This window comes from Pimephales promelas, chromosome 19, assembly GCF_988280905.1.
Source record: "Pimephales promelas chromosome 19, fPimPro1.hap1.1, whole genome shotgun sequence".
Lineage (NCBI taxonomy): Eukaryota > Metazoa > Chordata > Actinopteri > Cypriniformes > Leuciscidae > Pimephales > Pimephales promelas.
The window spans coordinates 16,895,731-16,910,002 of NC_142787.1; the positions used below are offsets into that span (position 1 = coordinate 16,895,731).

Below are 14,272 nucleotides of genomic sequence, written 5' to 3' on the forward strand. Positions count from 1 at the left end.
CAGTTTGGCCAGTCTGGAAGACCAGCTAGAACACTGAAGACCAGTTTGGCCAGCCTGGAAGACCAGCTAGAACACTGAAGACCAGGTTGGCCAGTCTTGAAGACCAGCTAGAACACTGAAGACCAGTTTGGCTAGCCTGGAAGACCAGCTAGAACACTGAAGACCAGCTAGAACACTGAAGACCAGTTTGGCCAGTCTGGAAGACCAGCTAGAACACCGAAGACCAGTTTGGCCAGCCTGGAAGACCAGCTAGAACACTGAAGACCAGTTTGGCCATTCTGGAAGACCAGCTAGAACACTGAAGACCAGTTTGGCCATTCTGGAAGACCAGCTAGAACACTGAAGACCAGTATGGCCATTCTGGAAGACCAGCTAGAACATTGAAGACCAGTTTGGCCATTCTGGAAGACCAGCTAGAACATTGAAGACCAGTTTGGCCATTCTGGAAGACCAGCTAGAACACTGAAGACCAGTTTGGCCAGTCTGGAAGACCAGCTAGAACACTGAAGACCAGTTTGGCCAGTCTGGAAGACCAGCTAGAACACCGAAGACCAGTTTGGCCAGCCTGGAAGACCAGCTAGAATACTGAAGACCAGTTTGGCCATTCTGGAAGACCAGCTAGAACATTGAAGACCAGTTTGGCCATTCTGGAAGACCAGCTAGAACACTGAAGACCAGTTTGGCCATTCTGGAAGACCAGCTAGAACACTGAAGACCAGTTTGGCCAGTCTGGAAGACCAGCTAGAACACTGAAGACCAGTTTGGCCAGTCTGGAAGAACGGCTAGAACACTGAAGACCAGTTTGGCCATCCTGGAAGACCACCTAGAACACTGAAGACCAGTTTGTTCCCATTGGGAGACAAACTAAACCACCAGCAATCCATGGTAAGTCTTTTTTTTTCTAAATGCTATTTTGTGTCATATTTAATAGCCATTATCTACTTCTCTTGAAACATCTCAACAGATAATTGTTGAACAAACAAACCACTTCCTGGATGTTTGCTAGTAAATATGGTGTATAAACTTGCAGCTCCTCGTCTTCATCCACATCCTGTGAATCAGATAAACGGGTTTGTAATCCTGTAGCTGTGCTTCTTTGGGCTCAGAAGGGGTATAAATGGAAAATCTGGGAACTAGCTGCATTGGTCAGTCCCTCATTAAGTAATGTGATTAACAGTCAGTGGGTGGATACAACAAATGTGACGTCAATGGTGGACGCCAACCTAATCTCCAAAACACAAAATTCATAGTTTTCTCTCTGATCGGTGATGACTACTGATATTTTTTTCTCCAGTTACAGCTTATGATTGATAAATTCACTGGGTTCTTTCACTTTTATTGTGTGGAAAAGAGAAAGCACACAGCCATCTGCCTCTCAGAGTAGACTGCTGTATCCTAATCCAGATTATGGCTCCACCATAAACGTTTTTTTTTTTTTTTTTGGTCCCCTGGCCGCCATTTCTAGTCAACAGTGTGTCCTTGATAACAGACAGGCAGGTCGGTTAGCCTAGCTCCAAAATTAGACCACCGACAATCCATCTAAGGGACGTCTCTACTGGAAACTAAGGAGTTTAACCAAAAGAGTTCAGGGAAGCACAATTTGACGTCAAGCTAGAGACTCCAACGGGGTAAATAATGGCGTTTTTAATCAAAAGTATGGTTGGGAACCCACTGAAGGGAATGGGACTTGGAGGAGGAGAGGCAAAAGCTGAGGAAGAGACCCCCAAGGACCCCGCAGCGGCCGCCGGCATGACTAGAGAAGAATATGAGGAGTACCAGAAACAAGTAGTGGAGGAAAAGTAAGTAAAGTTTGGGCCTCTCTGGCCCTATTTGTGCTTATTTATTTCTCCTGTAATGACCTTGACAAAGTAAGTGGGGGAAAAAATGGATATGGAATCATGTTTTTAAGGTTTAAATATTTTTTGGAGATTGTTTGGTTCTTAGTAAAATTAATGTATTTATCCCAATGACAACTGTTTAGCCAGCCAGTTTTGGATCCTTCTTCCGTCCTTAAAGGTGTTGATGCATTACAGAAACACTTGTAGGCTGTTTAAATGTTTAAAAGCTGCAGTGATGCAAGCTTATGAATCTGTCATTCTCCATAGTGATGTATTCATGCTAAGATCTGCACCTGAACTATCTCTAGGTGTCAAGATGAGAACGTCAACGATTAAAGACGAACAGACTACATGTTGGTATCAGAGAGTAACGTCAGATGCTAGTTGCTAATCAGTCCTGAGAGCAGAGCTTAGCGTGGGTTATCCTGGCCTTGTTGAGCTGGATAATGCTATTTTTAGAAACAATCAAAGCATTGGGGACTTATGAACCTCTGCATATTTCAAATCTCCCTTCCTTACTTTTTTGTGTTTTGTTAAAGAGACAGCTGATATTTAAAGATGTGCATTAGTGTAACAAGTCGGTGTTATCTTTAAAAAACAATCTTTGATACTGAAATTCACAGTATTTATCATTCAGCGCTGCTCATATGGGAATGTGGTTAAATAACCAGATTATTACATGGAATGACGCTGCACATTCTGGTTATGAAAAACATTTGGAACCAATCATGATTGAATTTTTATATGTATATATGCAAACCAAATACGTTTAGAAGAAAAGAGCTTTTTTTTGTGAAACTCAGATTTAACACTAAATACACTGTATGTGGTTCACTATTTAAAATATTTATATTTAAGTTTATTAAGGCTGTTGCCTTTCGTATTGGGACAATAAGGAGATTTTCAAATCATAAAAAAACCCATTGCCAGTTTAATCCTAAGATTTGATATTATTCATGTTCATGTGAGATGAGATAACAACTAGCATCAGCAGGCTCACTTAAGCAGAAATATGAGCAGGTTATAAACAGATGATTCATACAATAAGCATACGTGTCTTTTGTGAGATTACATCTAAACATCTGAAGATCTTTGTGTAGCTTCAGATCAAACATCCAAAGGATTTTATTATCTAGATGTTGCTGGTAAACTAGCTTTGCTTCAAGTGTAGTCGCCACACTGCCTGAACAATACCATAAGCATCCTGAAGCTCTTTATCTAGAGTTAAGCTGCAAGCTAAACCCCAGGGGTCATTTCATTCTACCGCTAGTGTTCTGGCACGCACACATTTTTAAACAAACTGTTTGTGCAATGCATGTTCTCCCATGAATTATACATGTTTACCGGTGGTATGTGTTTTTTTAACATGAAAATCATAAGATTAGTATACACTGTACTACATAGTGTAATCATCTCTTTTTTTTTGTTGTTATTCTGTTATTCTTTGCACGTGATGATGTGTTTTTAAAATATTTCCACAGAATGGAACGAGATGCAGATTTCTTGCACAAGAAAGCAGAGAGGGCAACTCTGAGAGTTTGTCTAAGAGAAAAATACCGGCTTCCTAAAGTAAGAGTCACTTTGCCCCTTCTTTCTCAAATACTTAGTCGATGTTTTTCAGTTGACAACTCTGATTTTTTTTCATCATCAGTTTGTAAGATTATTTAAACGCACTACAGTTTATGAGATTTTCTATGTCTGTTTCTCATCAAGGCTGCATTTATTTAATCAAAAATATACCAAAGAAAATTTTGAAATATTATTACTGTTTTCTATTTGAATATTTTTCAAATGTAATTTATTGAATTTTCAGTATCATTACATCATTCTTCAGTCACATGATCCATCATAAATCATTCTAATATGCTGATTTGCCAAGCAAGAAACATTTATTTTTATTATCAATGTTAAGAACAGATGTGTGGGAATTTTTTTTTTTTTTTTTCAGAATTCTTTGAATAGAAAGTTCTAAAGATCAGCGTTATTTCAAAAAAACATGTCTTTTACTGTCACTTTTGATCAATTTAATGCATCCTTGCTGAATAGAAATGTATCAAAAGTGTTAAAATAAATAAATGAATACTGATGCCAAACTTTTGAACTAAAATGGAAAGTCTATGTGTTGGACATTATTATACAGTGCACATAAACTGTCCTTCAGTGTGACATGGATTTTATAGTTACTATATATATGGGGTTTTATAGTTAAATATATATTGGGTTGAACGTAATTAATCTCTAGAGTTCCTAATTTGCATTTGGCTCACAGACATACACATATACATGTATTTTCTCCCATATATAGATGCTTTGTGTGGCTCTGAGCTCTCGGCACTTCCAATAAATAAGCTAACCAGATTAAGAGAGTGAACTGAGGTCTACACAAGCCTCCAACAATATTGGTTATCCACAACATCTGCTCGTCTTTGTACAGCTTCATTTTCTCTCTGAATTCTTCAATATGTGATGCATTAATGCGAAAAGGCTAACATTGAAGATGCTAGAGTCTAAAATGTCTGATACACTCCTCTGAAAACGGAAAATTTTTACTTTTTTTACTTCGTCGGAATGCTTCGATACTTTGTAAATGTTTTGGCACTTGCTATGTGAGTGCAAAAAATAATAATAATAATGGATATGATTCGAAAATGTAAACAAAACAAAAATCACACTTGTACTCCTTGTGGTCAAAATGGCAGCATTGGAAAAGAATGGGAAACTAATTTCATCTTGGAATGGTTTGGTACTTCACAAAATCACCACTGTAAAAAAAAATTTTACATGATTTGTAATCACAACTTTTTTTCTTTTGTCAAATCAATTTAAATTATTTATATAGTTCAGATAACATAATATTTTGAGTTGATGATGATTTAATCAGTCTCCTTCATTGTATTTAAACTCAAATTTTCCATTTCAATGAACTTAAAATTTTAAGGCAGCCAGGTTACTTAATTTAAGTTAGACCAACAATATTTTTTCCAGTGATGATCAATGAGTTGTGACAACATGTGTTTTAACATTGCTTTAACTCATCAAAATAAGTATTTGACTAATTTTTAAGTCTGTTTCATGTAATTTAAGTTGAAATTACTTAAACATCCAAATTGATTGTACTTAAATATTTAAGGCAGCAACATTTTTTTTTAAAGATATACCGAAAGCTCATTTCTTTGAGGTGATGGTCTAAAATTTGTAACACAAAGTTTTTAGATGTGTGGGTTTGATTTTCCTTACAGTTTTATAGTAAAAGTGTTTTGGAAAATATATATATTTCATTAAAAAAATGACAGTAGTAATTTTCGAGCTTCAATTTCTACTCCTTTTTTCTCTTCAGCAATAATCAAAATTTAACAGTTTTATTTGGAAATTACATTTTCGGGTTTATGCTCAGTGGATAACATGTAATAAATGGGATATAACTACTGCATAAATATAATTTATTACCATAAAATTACCTAAAAATGCAAAATATTCAATTAAAACATTATCAAACTAAAATAGTACATTAATTTCATTGGAATAAAATACAATATCAGTCATTTTTGAGGGTTAAAAATAAAGGTTCTTCATCGATGACTCCATGAAGAACCTTTAAGAACATCCATTACACAAATTGTTCTTTATCAATGACTCTTAATGAATTAGTAAAAGTAACAACATGACTTCTGTCCCTGTTTGACTCCCTGTGTGTATTCCCCCCTCAGAGTGAGCAGGATGAAAACATGCTCCAGATGGCAGGAGATGATGTAGATGTTCCCGAGGAGCTGCTGAAGATGGTGGATGAGGATGCCACAGAGGAAGAGGAGAAGGACTCCATCCTAGGGCAGATGCAGAACTTACAGAACATGGACATGGATCAGTTAAAAGAGAAAGCCAGCGCTACACTGACGGAGATGAAGTCCAAGGCTGAGGAGAAGTGTTCTGTCATGTAATAATTTAGCAAGTTCACACATTTCTACAATCCAGGTCTACGTTTCCCAAAAGCATCATAATTCTCCACCATGCTTTTGAGAAACACAGCCCAGGTCTCTTTTTGAAAAAAAAAAAAACACATCTTCATTTTCCCTCCGCATTGATTTATTGCTGTTCAAGTTTCAGTGACACTTTACAAGAAGCTTTCATTAAAGGGACAGTTCACTCAACAATGATTAATTACCCTCATAAGTGTAGAGAGTAGTTTTATTCACATTTAAACAGGTTCATTTGAGCTTCTGTTTATGTGAATGTGAATAAAAGCCTATTTATGAACTTCTTGAAGTGTCAAAGTTGTCTATGGAGGGACAAATTCTCAGAAATATCTTTAATTGTGTTCCAAAGATGAACAAAAGTCTTATGGGTTTGTAATAAGGGTGAGTAATTAATGACAGAATTTATTTTTGGGTGAACTATCCCTTTAAAATTAACTCTTTATTTACATAGATGTATAAATTAAGTTAACCATAATACCAACAATTACAAATACATTTTTAATGTATCAAGTGAGACCTCATTGTAAAGTGTTAGCAAAGTATAATTATAACACAGTCACCCAAGTTTTTAATTTCCAAAGCTGCATCTGAACTTTTCAGCTTCTCTGAATGTCATTTGCTTGGCCCCATATTTTGCTGTTTCGACTTTATTTCTTTTGTATGTTATGTTAATAAATGATGTTGTAGGCTAGTCTTTTCTCTTTCCCTTTTCTTTTGTGCATATATTTACCTGTAAATATATCTAACAAACATATAATGACTTGAACCAGAGGTGGTGGAGAAGCTGTTGAATTCTCCCTCCTGCTGTTTTGCACAAGGGTTGAGATGAATGTGAGGCTGTTATTTCTTCTTTTCTTGACGACAGACCATCTAGCATTGGCGCATATGATATTGTAATGTTTATTAGGATTCTTTAGTCTATTAAGTTACGTATGTGGTATGTAACTTTATAATGTGAGGTAAATAGGCATAAATATGATTAATGTCTCATGTGTAAACAGATTAAATCGATGAATAAAACAGACGATTGATAAACTATGCATTTGTGATCAAAATAAGTCATTGTCTGCGAGATTTTCTCATTATAATGTCAATGTTTTAGCGTTACATGCACAAGAATACAGCCAAATCCAATAAAAAGGGCCTGAAAAACATTGGTTTGTTTAGCAATACCAGATGACAAGATGGGAGAAAATAAATATTAAATGATTCATGGTTCATGGTTATTAAAAAAGAGCATTTTTTGAAGTTTTAATAGGATTATACAAGGTCGATAAGACAAGTATTCCTTCACTAGACATAACTATGGCAAGCCGTTTTAGCTTTTATTCATTTCCAGGATATGAATTCTTGATATAAAAAAAAAATTTAATTCTTGATATCAACAATTTAGTTGCTGATATCTGTAATTGTGTTTTCACTAGTGAAATTTCACCATAGGCTGCCATTCAAAATAAATTGTTGATATCAAGAATTGATTTTTTTACTAGTAGAAATATCATTTTTGATATGAATAATTAAATTGTTACTAGTAAAAATGTGAATTCCTGATATCAATAATTAAATTGTCACTAGTTGAAAGGTCTATTCTTGATATCAACAATTCAATTGATAGCTTAGTAAAAATGATCATTTTTGATATCTGAAAATATTGAATATTATTTCACATATCTAAAATGTCTTTCTTACTAGTAACAATCACATTCATGATATCAGAAATTAACATTGTCAATAGTAAAAATTAAATTCTTGATATCAAAATGAACATTGTTACTACAATTGTGGATATCAAGAATAGTCCTTTAAACTAAGAACAATTGAATTCTTGATCTCAAAAATAAAGATTTTTACTAGTAATAGTAGTAACTTGTATATTTAAGTTCAGTAATTTCACTTAAATAACAATTAGGTAATCATCATTGCCATTTAAGTGAGATCACTGAACTTAAATATACAAGTTTGATAAAAATCATCATTCAAGAAGAAAATTTCAAATGGCATTTAGAGGCTTTTGCATCTGAACTCTTCATATATATTTAGTATTTACAAAAAAACATCTTATAATTGCCTACTTGTAAATACTTATATAGGCCTACTTTCCCTTTTCTGTAAATATCCTTCTATTAAAATCCTATCCAGAAAATAATATGAAAGACTTTTAAGATAGATAGATATAGATATTATATTTGTTGTTGTTGTTGTTTTTGTCATAAACGCGTTTGATTGATTTTTCGTGTGTGTGTGTGTGTGTGTGTGTGTGTGTGTGTGTGTGTGTGTGTATCTTTGAATAAATCTCGGAATACCAACATTATCTGTTGTAATTAGGGAAAAGCCAAGCGGTTGAAAGGATTTGGCCTGTTTTGGATAGAGGGGGGAAAGTGTGTAATCCCCTCAAACCAGCGTGTGTCCTGCGGATTATCAGACTGCTGTCAATCTTTGTTCGGAGCTAATTACACGTATCCATTCAATATTGAGGAAGTTTGCAAATTCTTCCAATTAACTGCACCTCAATTGTAGGCCAGCTCTCAGGGGTCGCGCGCTTGCTGCTTGAGATCGCGTTTTGTTCATGTAACAAAATCTCCTATGGAACCATGCTCGAAGTATAGACGTAAAGTAGTTTTTATCGGTTTAGACTGTTAATTAGGCTTCTTAAATGTTTGATCACCAAAACGTATGATAGCTAAATTAGATCCAAAAGCTAAATTTTCTAATTCACAGGCTATTCAGAGTATTGGCTACGCATATTATTCCATTCAGGTTTAAAGGATTTCAATATTTTGCTGTTCACAAACATACTTTAAATATAATCTTAAATCTTGTATTGGAACTTGTATTCGCTATGAATAGCCAACTTTGTTATTTTTGTTACTATTTTATTTTTAGTGGATATCGCCTCAACAGTAACTAAATTTATAAACTGCTAAGAAAGCCATGAGTTTTAAATGTAGCCTAAATGTTTTTTTACATTATTAAATGTCTGCTCTTTGTTTAATTTTTGTTTTGTAACGCGATTTAAACCCATGTTTAAATATAGGCTATGTAGCCTAACTCTTGTTGTATAGAAATTCCATTATCATAATAATTTCATGTAGGCAATAGGTCTCCTTTATTTTAAACATTTTATAAGGGGATCATTTGAATTCAAAACGTCAATCAAATCAAATAATTCCGCTTTTACTGTCACCCAGCTGTGATTTTCACATGATAAACTTAGAGCCCTATATGGCGCTTTGGGATGAGAACGCGTTGAAACTTATCACTTTTAGCCTTAACTGTAAGCTATGCCTGACACTGGTGCTGACCTATACAACTATTTCGTTGCACATGCACTTACCAGGGAGCGTTTTTGTAAACTGACGTTTTTAATGTTATTTTGCACGTGCAGAGATTTTTGTAATTATGATCTGTTTCGGCCTTAAAGATGTAATCCAGCCCCAGTTCCTCTCATTTCTACAGGCCATCATGGTCAAGACATCTGGAGTGGGAAAAGATTATTTAAGATTTATGTAAGGCGGTTTATATTATGCAGAAGAAGCTCTGGGAGGAGTTAAATGCTCTTCGCGGGGACAATACTATCCCTCACTCCGGACAATCTGACGTTTCTTGACGTGTCGAAGGGGATGTCACTCACACAATAGAATCCCGGTCGAGGGGAATCCATATAAGGCCCCTGGGGGCCACTGCATCCTCAGTGTGGACCACTACTGGAGAAAGTTGCATGACTTGCTTCTGCTGAGACAGTCTGGACTATCGGGAATTGATGTGCTGCTGAGTGTATCGAATAGGAAATATAGCTGAGCTTTGCATACTTTTGTTTTGTTTTGTTGTTTTTTCCGCATCAAAACGTTCGATGAAGCTTGTTGGATCCCAGTCCCAAGACATGGAAGAGCGTCTCTCCCCATCCGCGCGCTTGGTTCGCAGTCCTGGATCCCAAACGAGGATCCACAGCATTGAATCCATTTTGGGATTTAAAGGAGAGAATTTGTTCCACCCGGCGTTTTCCTATGGATCAGGGAAGCCAGGAAAAGACACGGAGCACTTGCTGTCCCCCAAAAAGGACTGTAAGAACTCCAAGAACTTTGAAGGTGAGTAAACGGATGCGTAAAGTTTTATTTTCAGGGTTTAAAACTGGCCATTTTGACAGCACTTTATAGCAAGTTATTAATAATATACATGTAGCAGCATACTACATTTCAAGCACATTTAAATGAGCTATTAATATAAATTGTAAGGTTTGTTGAAAAGTTGTATTGCCTATATTTAAATTGTAAATGAAATGGACTTTAAAATTGAAAGAAAGAAAGAAAGAAAGAAAGAAAGAAAGAAAGAAAGAAAGAAAGAAAGAAAGAAAGAAAGAAAGAAAGAAAGAAAGAAAGAAAGTTAGATAATTTAAAGAAAAAATGGCCTATAAAATAAAATTAGGCTACGTAAAAGACAATGTTAGCCAATACGGAATACCAATAAAAGTTTAATGACTTTTAAAAAATGTTTTCACCTGTAGTTAAAAAAAGGTAAATAATTAAAATGCCGGATGTTTAACTAGAATATGAACACGTCACACCTTCTCAAGGAAAACTTTACGTTATTTTTCTACAGGTGTCTGTAGATCTGCTGTCAGTCCGGATCCAGATACGGATGGCGGTAAATTATCGGATGATGAAAATCCCAAGAAAAAGCACCGACGGAACCGGACCACGTTCACCACATTTCAGCTGCACGAGCTCGAGAGAGCGTTTGAGAAGTCTCATTACCCTGACGTGTACAGCAGAGAGGAGCTCGCGCTCAAAGTGAACCTGCCAGAGGTTCGAGTACAGGTGAGCACAGCGCGTGCGCAACACAGATCATGGGCTTCATGAGCTCTGTATTTGGAGAATAAGATAATGACACATATTAGAAATAAGATTTGACCTTATTTATATGGCCTTTCTTTTTACAAGTCCATCAAAGCATAGTTAAAAAATTAGGCAAAATAAATACAGTAGCCTATATATTAACATTTTTGTTAAAAAAAGAAAATTTGTAGGCCTACCTATATAATAATAGCCTATATATTATAATTTTTATACAAAAGTTAATTTTTATAACAAAAATATGATTTATATATTTTTAAAAGCGTTTAATATAGCCTACAATAATAATACAAACTCAAATAAAATAGGATACTTACATAACTATGCATTTATTTATTTACAATTGAGTATTTTTGTTTTGTTATTTTGTATCATATATATTTATATAAATGATTAAAAGGAAAGTTCAGCAAAAATAAAAGATTTCACATCATTCAGTGTGGCCTTCTCTTTGATTTCATTGAAATGAAATTGTATGTTCTAATTTAAAATGAGTAAATATTAGAAAATAACAGCTCAGTAATCTTTATTAGGTGGAAAAAAAGTCAAACTGAATTGGGTTTCAAATATCAAGTCGAGTAAATTATGATTCGACCTGAAATAAATAAATAAATAAATAAATATATATATAGCCTACAATTTAATCATCAAATAAACATCAATTATGGAAACATGGATGAATCCATTTTTTTGCAAGTGTACACATTGTTATACTTAAAGAGCTATTTCTGGTTAACCCATAAAAAGTATTGGTTGGTTAAGTCATGTTATATAATATTTTTTGCTTAAAAGCGGTTCATTTAGATGTTAACATTTTAGGCTCCCATTTTTTTCAGTGTATTTAAAGGGTTTTTACATAAACTTCCCTCACAATGTGAATTTTCAACATCTGCGTTATAAACTAAATCCTTTCTTATGTCACGTTTCAGGTATGGTTCCAAAACCGCCGTGCAAAGTGGCGACGTCAAGAGAAACTGGAGGTGAGCTCCATCAAGCTGCAGGAGTCCTCCATGCTGTCCATCCCCAGATCAGGGCCACTGTCTCTGGGCAGCGGTCTGCCGTTGGAGCCCTGGCTTACTGGACCCATCTCTTCCTCCAGCTCTCCCCTGCAGTCCCTGCCCAGCTTCATCACCCCTCAGCAGGGTGTTCCCGCCAGCTACACCCCTCCACAGTTCCTCAGCTCATCCACGTTCAACCACCCTCTGCCCCATATCGGGGCAGTGTGCCCCCCTCCACCGGCCTACCAGTGCTCGGGCTTTATGGATAAATTTTCACTAGAAGAGGCAGACCCACGAAACACAAGTATCGCCTCGCTAAGAATGAAAGCTAAAGAACACATCCAGTCTATAGGGAAGACGTGGTAGACTGAGACTGATGCTGGAATGACTGAGACACTCAGAGACTTGTTCACATCTCCTTTAACTATCCAAATCAGACTCTGTTTGAGCAAATGGTTTTCACATCTGTTTGTCGTTCATAAACCTCCGAGAGTTGTTCATTTTACATTACTGTTTTTGATTTTATCAAGAGTTCAATAAAGCTCCCCAGCTAATTCGCACATAATTCAACCATTTTTGGACCAAAAGAGCATTTAACGATTGAATAAAATATCGATCATATAATGTTTATATTATAAATGCATGCATTTAATTTCACAGAATCACATTCGTCCCATTTAAAATAGCCATCCGGTGCTATAGGGTTTGTTCATTGTATGTATTGCACAAAGCAGCCGGCCAATTTCCATGACGTTTTGTTGTATGTTTTCACTGTACAGATGAATTTTGTATTTTATAATAAAAAACAAGCTCATAAAAATATTAAATGTAATCTGTCTCCAATTCTTAATGCTTTTTTAAATTGTTGATGTCGAGTAACTTTTTTTTGCAAATTTATTATAAATTAATTTTAATTTATTAAGGCTATAAACTCATTGCATTTTTAGGGTATATTCTCCTAGATATTTGTAAAGAATTTGTATATCCTCCTGGGACCCAGGAATAGACTCTCGTCCCCTGTAGTGGACGTTATATTTTAGTGAATTTCTCATAGTTCATAGTTTTAAGTCTGAATGTCCTGTAAAAGAGCACATCCAGGGCTTCACAGATACAAATCTTTGGAGGTTTCATATGAACTGACATCATGACTGACATTACCTTAGTGATTAAATTTAGCACTCTTGTGGAAAATTCAACGCATTATCACCCCAAGGCGTCACCTTTTGACCATGCTTCAATATTCGACGCTTTAGGCACCCTTTAGCGTCAGTTCAATGACGCGATCCTACGGCGTCATCTAACTGACGCTAAAGGAAAAGCTTCAGTTAGATGATGCGGGTAGGTCTGGGGTTGGGGTAGCCTAGGGTTAAAGGGTCCCTAAAGCGTCAGATATTGAAGCATGGTCAAAATGCCTCCCAAGGCGTCAGTTAGGTGACGCCTTGGGACAAGAATGGGCTGGGAAAATTATAATAGGCTATTTTGTAATTGTCATTTAAATTTGATTCATTTTCAGATTGTTTGTCTTAAATCAAAATCTCAGGAAAAAGTAGGCCTATGGGATTTATAATCAAAATATGGCATTGATTTCAGACATGTCCATTGTAGAGGACACCAGAACTTATGTGTATCAGGTATTTTGGGAGACATGACAAGTGAGGGAAAGAAATTATATGTTCCTATGAAATATTAGATATTATTATGAAAATGTTTCCAATTATTACTCTCAGTATCACAGTTCTTTTTTCATTACATGTTGCCCCCAAGAACACATTAATATGCTAATTTGGTTATACTAAAAATCGAAAAATCCCAATGTTTTTCCCTATACATTTTTATTTATTTAAACAAATTTCACAGTGTCCACTACAGAAAACATAGCATAACATATGAATCGAATAAACATAATTAAAGAAAATCCCATTTGTTTCTTATGCGCTAACAATGTGACTAAATTCTGAAAACTATTTTTCTTGTTCTCAGGAGGATATAAACTGTTATTTTTAATGTCAATTATTGTTTTTACTTTTCAGTTGCCATGAGAACACGGTTCCAGGCTTCCAGCAGAGATGTATCGCACTGTGAGTCTCAGAGCGGCTGAGGTCTCGCTCACTGCGGCGCTTCTCCTTCATTATGCCGCCATCTAGTGGTCGCGTTTGGAACATTCTTCTCCGCCCACCTGGCCTGGGGTAGTAGTGAGTGACTGATCACATATATTTCTCATTACGTAATCAGATTCCAAAATTAAGTCATTGTAATTACATTATATTTAGTTATAATTCGTTTTTTTATTCGTATAATTCTACAGTTACTTTTTTTATTGATTGCATGATTACATGATATTTTCATAATGGCTGCAAATGATTCATAATTTATTGATTCTCCCAATTGTTTTTATTTATTTTTTTAATTGTTTTATTAAAGGGATAGTTCAACCCCCAAAATTAGATTCTGCCATAATTCACTCAGCCTCATGGTTTTCCCAACCTGTATGAGTTTCTTTCTTCTGCTGAACACAAAATAAGATATTTTGAAGAATGTTGTTAGACAGTAATGGCACCCATTGACTTCCATAGTGGGGGACCAAAAGTCTAATTAACAACATTCTTCAAAACTCA

At 35.4% G+C, this 14,272-nt stretch overlaps 2 protein-coding genes across 2 annotated transcripts; both read left to right on the forward strand.

Moving 5' to 3' along the window:
• Positions 1-1,477: 1,477 nt before the first annotated feature.
• Positions 1,478-6,837, forward strand: cplx4a (complexin 4a). The gene is made up of 3 exons (XM_039687935.2): positions 1,478-1,799; positions 3,320-3,407; positions 5,546-6,837. Exons 1-3 carry the CDS (start codon positions 1,636-1,638, stop codon positions 5,771-5,773), a joined length of 480 nt encoding a protein of 159 aa, XP_039543869.1. The 5' UTR covers positions 1,478-1,635; the 3' UTR covers positions 5,774-6,837.
• A 2,658-nt stretch (positions 6,838-9,495) lies between these two features.
• Positions 9,496-12,461, forward strand: rax (retina and anterior neural fold homeobox). The gene is made up of 3 exons (XM_039687982.2): positions 9,496-9,894; positions 10,406-10,623; positions 11,589-12,461. Exons 1-3 carry the CDS (start codon positions 9,660-9,662, stop codon positions 12,021-12,023), a joined length of 888 nt encoding a protein of 295 aa, XP_039543916.1. The 5' UTR covers positions 9,496-9,659; the 3' UTR covers positions 12,024-12,461.
• Positions 12,462-14,272: the final 1,811 nt, after the last annotated feature.

Coding starts and splice junctions, on each gene's coding strand:
- cplx4a (XM_039687935.2), top strand. CDS start 1,636: ATGGCGTTTTTAATCAAAAGTATGGTTGGGAACCCACTGAAGGGAATG. Junction 1,800..3,319: donor AAACAAGTAGTGGAGGAAAA/GTAAGTAAAGTT, acceptor ATATTTCCACAG/AATGGAACGAGATGCAGATT. Junction 3,408..5,545: donor AAAAATACCGGCTTCCTAAA/GTAAGAGTCACT, acceptor TTCCCCCCTCAG/AGTGAGCAGGATGAAAACAT.
- rax (XM_039687982.2), top strand. CDS start 9,660: ATGAAGCTTGTTGGATCCCAGTCCCAAGACATGGAAGAGCGTCTCTCC. Junction 9,895..10,405: donor GAACTCCAAGAACTTTGAAG/GTGAGTAAACGG, acceptor ATTTTTCTACAG/GTGTCTGTAGATCTGCTGTC. Junction 10,624..11,588: donor TGCCAGAGGTTCGAGTACAG/GTGAGCACAGCG, acceptor GTCACGTTTCAG/GTATGGTTCCAAAACCGCCG.